This window comes from Trichechus manatus, unplaced genomic scaffold (genome assembly GCF_000243295.1).
Source record: "Trichechus manatus latirostris isolate Lorelei unplaced genomic scaffold, TriManLat1.0 scaffold00151, whole genome shotgun sequence".
Taxonomy (NCBI): Eukaryota; Metazoa; Chordata; class Mammalia; order Sirenia; family Trichechidae; genus Trichechus; species Trichechus manatus.
This window is the reverse complement of record NW_004444087.1, coordinates 2,596,922-2,613,677: the sequence shown is the minus strand read 5'-3', so window position 1 is coordinate 2,613,677 and position 16,756 is coordinate 2,596,922. Positions and strand designations below refer to the sequence as shown.

At 47.7% G+C, this 16,756-nt stretch overlaps 1 protein-coding gene across 1 annotated transcript in view; it reads right to left on the bottom strand.

The window, feature by feature from the left end:
- IQCE (IQ motif containing E) overlaps positions 1-14,690 on the bottom strand; it is a 59,221-nt gene extending 44,531 nt beyond the window's left edge. Inside the window, 4 exon segments of the mRNA XM_023740236.1 lie at positions 294-422; positions 3,984-4,029; positions 5,545-5,592; positions 14,585-14,690. Of these exon segments, the coding sequence (XP_023596004.1) occupies positions 294-422; positions 3,984-4,029; positions 5,545-5,592; positions 14,585-14,620 (259 nt within the window). The 5' untranslated portion in view covers positions 14,621-14,690.
- Between the last annotated feature and the right edge of the window lie 2,066 nt (positions 14,691-16,756).

Genomic DNA, 16,756 nt, shown 5'->3' with positions numbered 1-16,756 from the left:
GGCTGAAACCATCTGAGACAGCAGAGACTCAGCACCCACACCAGCAGGACTCCAACCATCCGAGACAGCAGAGGCTCAGCACCCACACCAGCAAGGCTCCAACCATCCGAGACAGCAGAGGTGGCAGTGACATACACACAGAAACCATAGGAAACCACAAATACTAAAGACTAGAAGATGAAAAACAATGTAATTCAAGAGATTCTATCAAAAATTCTATCTCAAATCACCATCCACAATTCCTAAGATTCTTCTACTAAGCAGGAAGGGTGTACATCAGCACAACCACATACCTTGTTTTGAAGTACTGAGCCACAGCTTCTGCGGGGTCAGGGACATCCTACTGCTCAGAGGCATGCTCCCCGCTGTCCTGAGAGACCTCCAGGATGCCACGTTTCTAGGCTTAGAGTAGTAAGGTGACTCTGAAAACCAACACATGGTCTCTGAGTTACAAAATATCAACACCCCCCCAATGTATGTGCTTTAGAAAGACAGAAATGGTAAAATATCCACAAGGATATAATACTCTAGATAAAAATACTCTGACCAAAAAAAACCACAGTTACGATACATACATACATGTGTATATACACATACGTACATACACGTACTTGCATTTCTCTTTTAATTTTTATTGTGAAGAAAAGCAACGGTAAATTTAAAATAAAAATATAAACCCATAACTCCACCAATATTACAATATTTACTGTAATTTCCCATCCAATTTTTTTCAGGCACATATGTATTTTTACATAATCGCAATCAGTGAACGTTCAGTTTTATACTCTTTATACTTAACATCTGCAGTGTGATTAATTACTTTTGTGTGTGCCCTTCCTAGCCATGGTCTTGTAAGCTCCCACCCAGGTGACTGGGTGGACTGTGTGATAAGGTAATTGTGGCCCACCAAGGAGATTGGTCAGTTTTGCCTTAAAAGAGAGCCAACTCCAGAGCAGAGAGGAGGATCCTACCACCAGCAAGAACAGCCAGGAGCTAAGAGCGTGTCCTCTGAACCCAGGATCCCTGTGCTGAAAGGCTCTGGGAAGGAGATGAATGAGAGAGGGAGCAAGCTTTAACCCTGAAGACAGTGAGAAGTGGTGGCAGGAGAGACCTGGCAGCAGGAGATGGCACTGTGGGCTTCCAGAAAGCTGAGTGCCTTTGGGAAGAGGCCTAGGGCCAGGGAGTGGCATGCCTGCAATCACAGTTGAGAAGAGGCTATCCTGATCAAAGAACGGTATCCTGAGCACTCCTGAGCCTGAACTGTTAACATGGTACTTTCGGATACAGGGCATTGAAGAGCAACACACAGGACGCCCGTGGTCCTGTTCTCACGGCACTGATCGAGCAGACAGAAGCCCCCTGAGTAGATGTTCTGAGGCTGTCACAGGAGCAGAGGGCGGGAGCTGGGCCTGGATAGGCGTTGGGGTGCGTACCCAAGGAACTAGTAGCTGAGATCTGAGAGACAAGGGCGCCAGGGTCTGAGGGCACCACCAAAGGGGGAAACACCTGGGACTGGAGGACCAAGAGATGGCGGGAAGGAAGGGCCAGGGAGAGAGCACTATGGACAGAAAGCATGACCCCCTACATGTTTAGTGCTTTTGGAGTTTTGTCCTTTCTAAATTATGTGAAAAACAACCCTGACACTTACAGAAACCGAGGTAAAAAGAATAAGATGATTAATATTTTCAACACTGAAATCATTGACTTTCAGTAAGAATAATGGAAGATGGTCTAATATTTACCTTAGAGACATTCTAGCCAAAAAGAACTTAAACGAAAGAGCTCCAAAATGAGAAGGCTCAAAACACAAACATCCACACTTTTACCTGTTTTTTGACTTTATAACATCAACCCTCAATTTTCTCCACAGAAGGAGGGGAAGAACATCAAAAATCCAAATTTCTAGATGATTTTTTTCTAATGTTTGTACTGGTTTGGAATAGATAACATGCTTCCTTTTCTTTGCAGGCATGTACCTTTCTAAATATGCATCCAAATTAAATATGAAAATTAATTTGTATTCCTTGTGTGTATACATACATTTATGATATGTATGGCACAATATTTATAAAACATATACAAAAGTATATACACATATAGTTGTTACTTGCCGTCAAGTCAATTCTGACTCATGTCAATTCTATGTGGTACACAGAAGAACTGCTCCATAGGGTTTTCAAGGCTATGACATTTCAGAAGCAGATCGTCAGGCCTATTTTCTGAGGTGCCTCTGGGTGGGTCTGAACCATCAACCTTTCAGTTAGCAGTCCAGGACTTAACTGTCTGCACCACGCAGGGACTACTACATATACACATACAGACGATGAAGTCAAGGAAGGCCACAGGTTTTTGGGTAGTAGAAGGAAGTCAATCTAGTATTCAAAGTGTGTCAAAAAAAAAACAAAAAAAATCAAAAGCACAAGATTCACATATGGACAACAGGGCACTAGAGCAACATTAGAAGGACAAGGTCATGACTCCAGGCCTTGGCGCCACCAGACTCAGCCCCAGCTCTGCAAGGCCCCCAACAAGGAGTCAGCCCCTTGAACCCTGCCAAGAAGGCATGCGATGGTTAAGATTGTGTGTCAACTTGGCTGGGCCATGATTCTCAGTGTTTTAACGTGATCACTCCCAAGATTGAATATACTGTGAGTAGCCAATCAGACTAAAGGGAGTCTCCTTAGGGATGTGGCCTGCATCTGAATATAAGCAGACATTCTGGCTTTTTGCTCACTCTGGATCCTGTGGCTGCCTCCTGTCGTCTCATCTCTGGTTCTTGGGACTTCAGCTGTCAGCTTATCTGCTGAACTTGGGATTCGTCGATCTTCACAGCCTGTGAGCGGAGCTCTGCTCTCCGGCCTGCCAATCTTGGGCTCACCAGCCCCTGCAGCTATGTGAATCAGGAGAAACCTTGTGGTCTTGCCTGCTGATCTCAGAATTCGCCAACCTTCACAGCCTGTGAACGGAAGCCTTGCTCTCCAACCTGCCGATCTTGGGCTTCGCAGCTTCTGCGGCTGTGTGACTTGGGAGAGACCTCTACCCTGATCCACGGACTTGGGATGTTCTAGCCTCTACAATCACATGAGCTGTTTCCTTGATATAAATCTCTCTATATATATACATATATTCATACGCTTTACTGGTTTTGCTTCTCTAGAGAACCCAGCCTAAGACAAGGCATTTCCATGGACGAAGCTGTCACTCTCCTTCTGAGGATGATGACCAGAAGAATTCTGCTAGCAAAATATGCCCAGTGGCAGTCCAAAAGGAAAAAACACAAGTGAAATTTCCATCTGGTCTTGGAAAGACAACACTGCTCTCATGCGGCCCCCTGATGAGCAGCTATGACCCTCAGGGATGATTGCTGAGATTAAAAAGTCCTTTAACAGGTCACATACAAAACTTAGGGGGCAGTGAGTTCATGCTAACAGGGGAGGAACAATTTGGAAAAGGAGGATGAGAAAGGTAGCTCAACTTGAAGAATATAATCAATGTCACGGAATCATATGTGTAGAAATTGATGAACTAGCGTTATGTTCTGCTGTGTATATTCTCAATAACAACAAAAAATTAACTATTAAAACAGAAAAAAAAAAGTCTTTTCTTTAACTTTGACAGCATTCAGAAGAGTTACACTCTCTGGGAAAAAGCAGAGTTAAGCACTTTGGGAAAGAAAGAAGCAATACATCTTATTGGACAGCTCAATGGAAGAACGGAAGGATACCATCAGGGGTCTTCACCCTCCTGCCCCTTGCTGAACTTCATCCAACTGGAAAGTTCCATGAGAGCTCACTCTCCCAAGATTCCAACAAAAAATTGGAGCCAATTGGTTGAGATGTTTTGTCTCAATTATCCTAACTATACAAAGAAGAAATAGTTTTGATCTTTCTCCCAGGGTACCAGGGAAGGGCAGCTTTGAAAAAAACATTTTCAGAATTAAAACACAGAAATCAGAGGGGCAGGGAGGCCTGGGTCGTACTTACTTGGTGATGTGGGTGGAGGTTTGTGGACACTTTTCCTTTTTGCTTTCTGAAAGAAAGAAGAAACAATGTGAGACGTGTGGAGCCTCCTTGAGCTCCCAGGAGGGTCTGGGCGGTGAGATGTGTCAAGTGTTCAGGAGGGGCCAGAGGGAGCGCTAGAGCAATACGAGGGGACGTTAACTCAGCTGAGCCGTGAGAAGAGGAAGAAACACAGGGCACAGGGAGACGAGCACCCGAGAAATGGGATCAGGCTATGGGCTTGCTGAACCAGGGCTCCATGGCGCTCCCCTGTCCCTAGTTCTCATCAGAATGAGGGGCGTGGCCAGTTGTGAAATCAGACAGAGGATACCATGCAAAGGGTCCATTTCTGCCACCCAAACTGTCCTCCCCAGCCAGCTCTGGAGCAGGGTGAGTAACTTGGCTTACTGGGGCAGATTTAGCAAGATGAGACCCAGAGAATCCGTTCAATGTAAATTTCATTACAGAAGAAAAGCCGACAGAGGAATTGCCCTGCCTGGAATCCTGACTTCTGTCACACGCATGATGCCAAGAGCAGGGCTGGCACAGGTCTGGTCCTACTGCTGAGTAGTTACGTGGCCTGGAAATGAGAGACCCTTCCCAAGCCTCACGTCCTCATCTGCCTCACAGAGGACAGAGAAGTCCCGGCATCAGTCAGCCCCTCCCTGCCTTGCTAGGAGAAACACCGTGCTCCACGCACCGTGTCAGCTGGATCCTATCTGGGGTCAGTGTGGTCCCTACCCCTCCTGGAGTATCTCAGGCCCATGTTTTAAGCAGAGCTGAGGGATAATTCTCAGCCTTCCAGAGGTCCTTCCCTCACCCTGGACAATGAACCTGCTGCGTCTCTTTCAGTCTACAAGTGGAGCTAAGGGAGACTGAGAACTCCTGGGGCAGCTTTATTCCAACTGAACTTGCTGTGGTTTGCTAGGATTGCATCGGCTTTAAGACGTGCTTCTCTCGGCTCTTCTTTCCCTACAAGTGCCATCAGCACGCTTCACTTTCTACTCATGAGAGCTTTCCAAACACACCCTGCAAGGCCGGGCTGGGGTCACAGTGTGGCCGCAGGGTCTGACTACTTGTGCTTTCCAGGCTGGCTCCCACGCTTGAGTCCAGGCTGCCCAGTTACCACATGGCTCAGCTTCAGCAGCAGCTGCCAGAGGACCTTCCCCCTTCCCACAGCAGCTGCTCTGACTACGCCTCCTATGCTCTTCTCCCTTCCCTGTGTGTCAGCACAGGGTGGGCCCAGGGTGGGGGACCCAGACAGAGGCAGTAAGGAACTTGTCATCGCTCTCAAATGCACTCTGCTCAGAATGACTCCTAGGTGAAAGTTTTAAAATTATAATCACAGTTATTTAAACCCAACTTGGTGGTACCTAACAACAACAACAAAGGCTTGAATCTTTTCAAATACCAACTAGTGTTCTGAATTTGTACTTCAGCTCTAAACACAGTATTATGGAGAACGGCCTGTTTCACACGTCTAAGTAACATCAAAAAGGGCAAAATAACCAGCTGGACTAAGCCATTAACTCCTAATCATACTCACTGTCTCAAAGTCAGAGTCAAAGGTAACTGCAGAAAGACTGTCATCTCCCTGGAAGAAGAGAGCAAACATCGTCACATTAAGGCATCTGCTTGGTTTCAACAGTCAGACTTACAAAAACGCAAACAGCCAGTCAACAGTTGCCGAGGCAGAAACCCAATACACCCGACTCAGAGGACACTTGCGACGGGGCACACAGGCCGTGGCCGGTTGATTCGGTCTCATCCGAAGAACTGAAAGGCATGAGTGGGGAAAACAAACTGAAAACCCCGCCTGGGAGGCCTGCTGTTGGTCTGTCAACCCGGCAACACTGTTCCCACAGATGGACTGTGCGCTTTGAGGGAAAAACAGTTCCTGGTTAAAAGCATTTCGTTTTCACCATGTTTAAACACTCCAAGTCTTAACTCATCTTCACATCAAAGCACAACGAACTTGTGACTGTCTTAGGCTCATCAATACATGGGTTATTAGGAGAGCTGGACATTTGGGTTTATAAAGGTTTCTGCCTTCTTACTCCAGGGACTCTGCCCTGGGCCCAGGGAGTAAAACAAAACCTGTCCAGTCTAATGTTAGCACAGGGTGCCACAGAACAAAGGGACTTTCCCAAGAGAAGAATGTTTCTGTGTTAACTCATTTCCTCAAGTGTAAATCCTAAAAAGAGACAAAGCAGACATTACAAAAAAAAAAATCCCTTCAGAATAATGTATAGTTGATTTATAACGTTGCTACTAGAAGTGAGGACTGAATACCCGTTATGAACAATAATGCTCTATCTCAACGGGGGTGGCAGTAATTATGTTTCAGGGGATCCAACTTGTCTCTGGGATAGCTGAATTCATGCAACATCATGAGACTTTACTGCATTCTGAAAAACACATGTATCATTTTAAAGGTTAACATTATGCAACAACTCCACTGGCAGTGTGCAACTTCATCAGAGACGTAGGGCAGAACTATAAAATGGATAAGGTACAACTGTAATGATTTGGTGCGTCCTTAAATCGCTCTCCTCATAAACATGGACAGTTCAGGCTAAACGTGCAGCGTGACTTGATTTGGGGGCAAAGGGACAGTGGTGCACTCCAGATAAACAGAATCTTTGGAAAAACCACCCACTGACTTATATTTTTGATGTCGTTAAACTGCTGGCACTATAAGGTACGAATAATACGTGACAATTGCAGAGAGAAGAGCTTCCATTTAACAAAGTATAGTAAAATGATGTGCAACATTCAGGAAGGGAAGGCAGCAAATCAGATATACATATTAAGACCAGACGAGCCAAGTAAATATACTATCCCATTGGCATCACAAAGGATGTACCTGCCAATGAAAAGAATGCCAATCTACTGAAAAATGAACAATAAAGTAGCAACAATTTTCTTTGTAAGCATTTGTAATTAGTACCTGCTCTAAATGAAATCTTGAAGATGTTTTGAGTGGTCTGGTAAAAATTACAGCCTAGGAAACCCGATGGCACAGTTCTGCTCTGTCACATGGGGTCACTATGAGTCGGAATCGATTCGACGGCACACAACAACATCCTAATAGGTGTGCTCACCCACAACCCACGTGAACCCCAGGCAGTCCTCCTCCAGACTTGCCAGTCTACCTCCTCCAGCCACAGGGAGGTAAGAAGTCAAGTGCAGTAAATATCAGAAACCACACAACAGTCCAAGGACCCACCCCCTCAGCCAACAGCATGTAACAGACCACATACAGTGTTCAAAAAAAAGAAAATCCCATGGATGGCCAATTCCTTCAGTCTATCTTCTTCACATCCTCTCTGAGGCTGCCACGTATTCCTGTACAAGCTTAAACTAACCCGTCCTTGGTCAGGAGTCCACAGGGCACTGGCTGGCTGGCTAGCAGCTGGGTGAGAATCAGAGAAGACCTGTGTAGCATCTTGGCTGCACCAGCTGTGTGATGCTAGTCACTTACCTCCCTGAGTCTCAGCTTCCTCATCTGCCATCTATCAAAGGAGGACATATTGCATGGGGTTTTCTTTTTTTTGAACACTGTATATGGTCTGTTTCGTGCTATTGACTAAAGGGGTGGGTCCTTGGACTGTTGTGTGGTTTCAGATTTTTTAAAGCTTTAAAAAAAAAAAAACTAAAACTAAACCAAATTAAAACACTGGGAAAATAAACATATGAGTAGCGTGTCCAGAAAGAGATCTAGGATATGTGAGAATCTAGTGTACGATAAAAGTGGAGAACAAATGACTTAATGTAGGAGGCTATCCTCCTGGATGGTGGAGTGAGGAGTGTGGCGGACTTTCTCCTCAACAAACAGCCACTTAACTAGAGCAACTTAGAAAAACGCAATCATTTGAAGTTCCCGGATATTGACCTGAGGGCATACAGCAAATGGAGAAGGATTCATTCAAGAAAATCTAAAGTCTGTGGCATTTGAGCCATGACCTGTTCTCTCCCCTCCCTCAGCTTGTCTCACAGAAAATACTTCAGAGAACTCTACTCCAGGTGGGTGTGGTCAAGAAGTTGAGGGCTCCCTCTCCCCGACCAGTCTAGGGCTACAGCTTCACCCTGGGGAGGGAGACAAGCCACTGCCATCTCTTGTCTCCCCCAGACCCACATCACAGTAGCTCTATTTAGAGCAGGTGCACCCCAGAGGACCAGGCTCCCTTCCTCCATTCAGCCCCACTCATAGAGTGAAGCTCTCAGGCCAAGAATTCAGGGTACTGAATACCCCTACTCCGCTGGCTGGTAGGGCAGAGGTTCCACATGGGGAGGGGGAACCAGCAAAGAAGACTAAGGGCCACCCAACCTCCCTCCAGCGCCTGCTTGAACAGCAGGAGAAATAAGACCACTGTTCCTGTTGTCAATTCTTGGGCAGGTTCTGCCTGGGGAGAGGCAGACAGGAAGGATGAAGAGGTCACAGTGCTGCTGGAGGGGACTGACTTTATTTGTAACACAATCTGGAGAACTCCATGCCTAAGCACATTGTCAAAACAATGGTGACCTTGGTGGAGAGCAATTAAGAGGGCCTTCATAGTTCCATCATGTTGTTGTATGCCGTTGAGTTGATTCCAACTCATAGCAACCCTACGTGACAGAGTAGAACTGCCCCCTAGGGGTTTCTAGGCAGTAATCTTTACGGAAAAAATCCCTGAGTTGCTATGAGTCAAAAACTGACTCAGCGGCACTCAACAACGACAACAACCTTTACAGAAGCAGATTGCCAGGTCTTTCTCCTGTGGAGCCATTGGATGGTTTCCAATCGCCAACCTTTCAGTTAGCAGCCGAGCGCTTAACACTAGAAGCAAAAAGCTAAATGGCGGAGGAGTCAGAAGCTTAACAGAGAACCAGGGAGAGTCGGCCAAGAAGAGTCCTCCTGGGATCAGTCACCCCTGAGGGTCAGGAAGCCTGTGCAGTGGTGGACTGCACCCAATGAGAAGCAGTCAGAGCAGGATGTGGGAAGACTTGAAAACCTCCCCCATGCTACACACAGAGCAATCAACAGAAGGCACAAGCCCCACTGGCACCAGGGTCTTATGCACAACCTCTAACCAAACACTGACTAAACAATAAACTCCTGTGACCTACGAGCAACTCCTAGAAGGCCAGACTTAAAAATAAAATCACACACACCCCTGGAAGTCTGGAAGATTGTGCGCACGTCCAAGGATGCACCAAGGAGTGATCACAGAGGAAAAATCTAAGCTACTAGTCCCTAGCTGAGGAGCCATGGTGGCACAGCAGTTAAGTGCTCGGCTGCTAACCAAAAGGTCAGCAGCTCGAACCCACCAGCCTGCCCTGTGGGAGAAAGATGTGGTAGTATGCTCCTATAAAGATTTATAGCCTTGGAAACACTGTGGGGCAATTCCACACTGTCCTATAGGGTTGCTGTAAGTTGCAATCAACTAGATGGCACTGGGTTTGGTTTTCTGAGTCCCTAGCTAAGGACCCCTGGTGTCACAGTGGTTAAGAGCTCCGCTGCTAACCGAAAGGTTAGCAGTTTGAACCCACCAGCCACTCCACAGGAAAAAATGTGGCAGTCTGCTTCTGTAAAGATTATAGCCTTAGAAACCCTATGGGACAGTTTTACTCTGTCCTATAGGGTCACTGTGAGTCAGAACCAACTTAACAGCAACAGGTTTTGGTTTAGTCCCTAGCTGAATGGTGGGCAAAAACTTAAACTCCACAAACTATAACAGCAGCTTCCAAGCCACACACACATCCGATAGCAAACCACACAAATCCAACTGGCCAAGTGGCTTAAGCGCAACTTTTGACCAATAAGTGGCCTATGCTAACCCAAGGGCAATCCACAGGTAGCCAGGCTAAATGATAAGAACAAGAAAGAAATCTGAGCTGGGAATAACAGGCTGTACAATACAGGGGAAATAGACTTCATGGAGTTAGTTCAGCCAAGTCACTAATCAAATAAACAACCAACCAAGCAAACAAAAACATCATCAACTCCCTGGGGAGGAGGGATCAATATTCAGAGTTGCTATAATATATTATCTAAGCATCTAGTTTTCAACACAAAATTATAAGACATGCAAAGAAAAGGAAAGTGTGACAAATATACAGGAAAAAAGGAGGCAATGGAAAACTGCTTTTGAAGGGGCCAAGATGTTGGACTTAGCAAAGACTTCAAAGCAGCCACTATCACTACGTTCAAAGAACTAAAGGAGACTATGGCTAAAGAACAAAAAACGATGTGGTGACAATGTCTCTTCAAAGAGAGAATATCAACAAAGATAGAAATTACAGCAATCACCAAAAACAACAAAATTCTGCAGTTAAAAAGTACAATAACTGAAATATAAAACTTCACTAGAAGGGCTCAACAGCAGATCTAAGTTGGCAGAAGAAAGAATCTATGAACTTCAAAATAGAGTAATAGAGATTATATGATTTGAAGAATAAAAAGAAAAAACAATGGAGAAAAATAAACAGGGCCTCCCCAAAATGTGGGACACAATTAAGCACACAAACATGCATGTAATGAGAGTACAAGAAGACAATGCAAGAGAAAATGGGGCAGAAAAAAATACTTGAAGAAATAATGACCAGAAACTTGCCAAACTTGATGAAAATTATTAATCTACATATCTAAGAATCTCAATGAACTCCAAGCAGAATAAATGCAAAGTAATCCATACCCAGACACATCAGAGTAAAGATGCTGGAAGTCAGTGATAAATAATCCTAAAGCAGTGCGAGAAAAAACGACTCATCACTTAAAGGGAACCTCAGTAAGATTAACTGCTGCTGACTTCTCATCAGAAACAATGAAGGCCAGAAGTAGGATAACATACTGAAAAGGGCCCCTGGCAGTGTTGATGTGAGATTCCCAAAAATCCAAACCCACTGCCACTGAGTGGATTCCAACTCACAGTGACCCTACAGGACAGAGCAGAACTACTCCATAGGGTTTCCAAGGCTGTAATCTCTACAGAAGCAGACTGCCACATCTTTCTCCCATGGAGCAGCTGATGGGTTTGAACCGCTAACCTTTTGGTTAGCAGCCGAGTGCTTAAACACTGTGCCAGCAGGGCTCCTTGATGTGAGATTAGAAAGAAGATATATGAGGCAGCCTCGCAGTGTTGTTCTGAGACTAGAGAGAGGATATATGAACCCCCCTCAGGCTGCTGTTGTGAGAGAGGATATATGAGGCAGCAGAGTATGGTGGTCAGGAGCACAAGGTCTTGAGTAGGCTGACCTGAGCAGGTAAGCACCTGACACAGAACTCAATACTAAAAGCTCAACAAACGCTATCATTATTATTCTGTTCTAGAAACTGTGAAGCCTTGTACAAATGTTGGCTACTAAGACTACCGGGGATCGAGCCCCCAGTTCCACTTGACGCTTGTCCCTCTTGACCTGCCCTGTGGTCAGTTTGACCTGTTAACAGTCCATGGCACTGCATGCTCTCTGGCACACAGTAGGTGCTCTATAAAGGTTCATGAGTGAACCTAGGGCAGCTCTGCTGCTAGCTGAGTTTGGGAAATGCATGGACTGGACAGAGGCCCTGCCCACAAGAAGTTCGCATCTGGCTGAGGAGAACAGGTCAGGATCAGTAGTAAACCCCAAGAAAGGCAGCCAGGCAGCCTAGGCTGAGGGCCTCCTCAGTGCTGAGTGGGCTTTGCACCAGGCTCCCCAACAAGACTGAATTCCTTGAGATTCAGTCACGAGGCCCTAACCTCCTTTTGTAGCCTCTAAACCTAGCACAGGGCCTGACGTGTATAAAGTACTTAATAAATGTTTATTGAATTACAAAAACATTCATCAACAGTACTGTTTCTAACAGCAAAAGAGTGAACACCAAAGAGTAAAAGCAGATATTTTAGATATTAGATACTTTGGTGCTGTTAAGCACCTAGAGTCAGCCCCGACTCATGGCCACCCAATGCACAACAGAACAAATTGCTGTCCAGTCCTGAGCCATCCCCACAATCAAGACTGGATCAGATTGCTGTGATTCATAGGGATTTCACTGGTTGATTTTCAGAAGTAGAGTGCCAGGCCTTTCTTCCTAATCCTTCTCAGTCTGGCAGCTCCGCTGAAACCTATTCTGCATCCTAGCAAAATACAAGCCTCCACAGACACACGTGTGGTGGCTGCCCATGAGGAGCACTGGCCGGGAACTGAACCACGGGTTAGAGTGTCAAAAATCTTATTCTGGAAAATGTGTGGATAAGGGTAAATGCTAACAACAAATTAAATGACAAAGGTTATCAAACAATGTACACATGATCTCAATTTTTAAAAAATGTATGTGAAAAAGAGATTGGAAGGAAATACACCAAAATGTTAACTGTGGTTTTCTGTGGGTGGTCAGATTATGGGTAATTAGTTTTTCAATTCTTCTATAATGAGCAGGTTATTTTTTAACAAAAAAATAAGTTTTATTTTAAAAGATGAGAAAGCAGTAACTAAGGGCCAGTATGGATAGGCAGGCCTCCCAGATAAGGCAGGACTTGGTTCTCTGAGGGCCAAGTGGGAATGTCAGGGCTCTAAGTTGCCAGCGCATAGAGCCCCTCCGTCGAGCTCTGTACAGCCCTGCCAAGCACTGGGGTCTCAGTGAGAAGAAAGCAAAGCAAGCAAAGTTCCCTCTGTTGGGGGCCTGCCAATGGCTTCCCATTGTAGCCTGAATAAAATCTTTAAACCTTAAACCAAAAACATCCCCTGAAGTCTTCTTTAAACCAAACAATAATTGAGCTTAACTAGTAAAGAATGTCCTCCTTGAGCACTGTGCTCTTTTAAGATCTATATGAGATCAAAGGAGCCCTGGTGACACAGTGGTTAAGCACTCAGCTGCTAACTGAAAGGTCGGCGGTTTGAACCCCCCAGCTGCTCTGGGGGAAGAAGATGTGGCAGTCTGCTTCCATAAAGATTACAGCCTTGGAAACCCTAAGAAGGCAGTTCTACTCTGTCCTACAGGGTCACTATGTGTTGGAATCCACTTGACTACAATGGGTTTATATGGGATCAAACTGAGAGCAACTCAAAAGATAGGAAGTTTAGGCAGCAATGAGTTTATGTTAAAGGAGGAGGAGCAATTCAGAAAAGGAGGGTGAGAATGGTTTCACAACTTGAATGTAATCAATTCACTGCCATGGCCTGCAAGCCTCTCCACCTTCAGCCCATACCCACCTTCCATCCACTCTCCCTGCCCCAACACAACCCACACGGGCTTTCTTTCAGTCCCTGGAACCCACCGCTCATTCCCACCTCAGGACATTTGCACACATTCTTCCCCTCTGCTCCCCGACCTTTACCAGAGTGGTTCCTTCTTGTCATTTAGAACTGGGGCAAGTGTCAGCTCCTCACAGGGGCTGGTCCTGATAGCCAGCTAAAGCAGCCAGTCCCCAACTCCATCCCCACCATATAGGCCTATTTCATTTTCTACACAGCATTTCAACTTTACAAAATTATCTTAGCTGTGTGCTTATCGTTTACTTTGGTCTCCATCCACTGGAACGAGGCTTATATCTGCAGCACCTAGTTGTTGTTGTGCGCCATGGAGTCAATTCCCACTCATAATGACCCCACGTGACAGAGGAGAGCTGCCCCATAGGGTTTTCTAGCCTATAATCTTTACAGGAGCAGATCACCAGGTCTTTCTCTCACACAACCACTGTGAGTTGGAACCACAGACCTTTCTGTTAGCAGCGGAGAGCTTTATCAAGAGCTTTACCCTAATCTTTACGGGAAGGAGCCCTAGTGGCACAATGGTGAAGCACTCGGCTGTTAACCGAAAGGTCTGTGGTTCCAACTCACCAGCCACTTTTTGGGAGAAAGAACTGGCGATCTGCTCCCGTAAAGATTTCAGCCCAGGAAACCCTGTGGGGCAGTTCTACTCTGTCATATAGGATCATTACGAGTGGGGAAGGACTGGACAGCACACAACAATCTTTACTGAAAGCTGATCGCCAGGTCTTTTTCCCGCAGAGCCGCTGGGAGGCGCCAAAAATACTTGATAAAAGAACGAACCAAGTGCGCGTTTACCGGACCCTTGGGACGAAGCTTGGCATCTCTGCCTCCAGGAAGCCGTCTCGGACCCCGAGGCCAGGCAAGGCCCTCCTCTGCGCCCCCAGAACCTGGGGCTTCCTCCCCCCACGCGGATGGCGCAGGGCGGCCCGTCCGCTGCCCCCGGCCGTGGGTTGGGAGTGTCTCTGGAGGAACCGCCGGGGAGGCGAAGGGGTGTGCACGCACTTACACGGGCAGCGACCGCACAGGCCTGGCCTCACGGGCGCCTGGCTGCGAGGGCGCGGCGTCCAGAATGGCTTCCTAGAGGCGGCAGGCTCTGCAGGGCGGGCGGGCGGACTCCAGGGGCGGCTGGAGGCGGGGGCGCGGGGCAGGGGTCCTTTGGCGGGCGCTTATACGGTAACAATGTCAGCTGTCATTTGGGGACGCCGGCGGGCGCCTCCCCGCCAGCCGACCAACCCAGGGCTCCGATGGCGGCGGGCCCGGCCCAGGCCTCGCGGGGCTACGGAACCGGGCCGGGCCCCGGGCCTGGGCGAGTGGGGGCACGAGGGGGAACGGAGAGGCCCGCCGCGCGTCCTTACCGTCTCCGAGGCCGGCTCCCCGGTGCCCAGGGACATGGCGGCGGACCCTCACTGCTGCGGGCGCGGCTCCGCGGGCCGCCCAGGCCGCCTGCAGCCTCCGGGCCTGCCCGCGCGTCGCACCGCCTGCCCGCTGCCATGGCAACCCCGTCGCCGACCCGCGCAGTCCCGGATGTAGCGGCGCCTCGCGTGCCTGGGGCGACCGTGCGCGTGCGCTGGATTTGTGGACGCAAGTAGGTCAACCCGGAACACGCCCGGGGTTGCCTGGGCCTAGAGTAGGGCTTAACCGGAAAATTGGCAAAAACTATCAGTTGGGTGGTGCTTAGCAGTTTACAAAGTGCTTGTACTGCCATTATCTTACACAAACTTCACAAGTGTGTAGTAGGTGCAGTTCATAAAGAATAGGCGAAAGAAACAACCAGAACAGAAATAATGTTCATTCACTGAACAACTTGTGTAGAAATGTGAACCTAAATGGCTGTGAAAACCTTCACCGAAAACACAATGAAAAATAAAAAGCATAGGTAATTAATTGTTGTTGTGTGCCATCAAGTCGATTCCCACTCAGAATGACCCTATGGAACACTAGGGTTTCCTAGGCTGTAATCTTTATTTACCGGAGCAGATCGCCATGTCTTTCTCTGAGTTGCTGTTTGATTTCAAACCGCCAGCCTTTCAGTTAGAAGCCGAACACTTAGCCGTTGTGCCACCAGGCTCCTAGGCAATTAATTAGTAAATATTTATCAAGTTAATGTTGAAAGAAATTTAAGTGGCTGGTCCAACTTCACAGGCTACTATTTCTGAAGGCATGACATTTAGAAAAGCATCTCCGTTAATCTCAAATTTTAGGCTCTAGGTTTTGATAAGAGCCACAAGGCAATAGAAAAAGATTAAGAGTTTGTACTGCATTCAATATGTATTACTAAGATACTTAGGTGCATTGGAGCCAAAGTAAAATAAACATGCGCTTCTGTTCAGTTATTGATGTTAGGTGCTGTGCAGCCGGTTGCAATTCATGACGACCCCATGTACAATAGAAGAAAAAGTTGTTGGGTCCTGCACCATTTCCTGATAGTGCGTCTGAGCCCATTTTTGTGGCTGTTGTGTCAATCTCATGGAGGGTTTCCATCGTTTTGACTGACCCTCTACCAACCATGATGTCCTTTTCTAAGAACTGGTCTCTCCTGATGACATGTCCAAAGTAAGTGAGAAGTTTCGCCACTGTCACTTGCAGGGAGCGTTCTGGTTCTTGAAGTCTGATTCCTATTTTAATATCCATGACACGTCTACTTTATCTTTCATAATATATAATAGTGTCTTCCCCCCAAAACCTTGCTGTAAAGCAGACTTTCTGGAATGATGAGCCTTGTTTATCCACTGGCTTTTAGAAACTCTGGCAACACATCGGAGGGCCCCTGAGAACCCAGTTTTGAGCCCTCAGGCCAAATGACCAGGCACCTCGCGTTGTTCTGCCTCATTCACTCTAAGCCTACTCAGCACGCTTCTTTTTGACACGTGCTCCCCTCCTGACTCGCCCGCGGGGCCCCGCCTTTTACGTCATCGCCCCGCCCGTTCCTCCAACAGCCCCGCCGGATGCTTGGCACGTACCACTGAGCGGCCTGATGGGGGTGATGTGTCGAGGCGACCGGTTTGGCGGCGACCTATCCCCAACCTGTCTCAGCTGAAGCTCGTTCCCCCAAGTCTTTGCCCTCTAGGCTCACAGACTGGCCTCCAGGGGGAGCTGTAGCGGTCCCCACTCTCGCCCGTGCCTTCTCCAGGCCCGGCGGTTTGCGCGGCCCGGGGCCGTGGGCGGGGCGGCAGAGGGGCGGGGCTAGCGGCGCGCTGACGGAAGCGGAGCGGGTGAGGTGCTCGCCCGGGTGGGGGGTCGTAGGTGCGCGTTGGGGGTCGGACCCCAGACACAGGGGGTTGGGAGGGCCGAGAGCAGCCCAGGACAGTCGGGAGCGCGCGGGCCTGGGCTCGCTTGCCGGGCCGCCGCGTCTGGCGCCCTTTCTGGTCCACGCTTGGGGGCCCGAGACTGGGCCGGGACTTGGACCTACCAAGACTGTCCAGCTCCAAATTGCAGGGAAGGCTTATTTCCCAGGGATGTAGCCTCACCCCGGATGGACAGACGGGCTCCCAGCCCAGACAGATCTAAGCCCTGACCCAGAGAGCCAC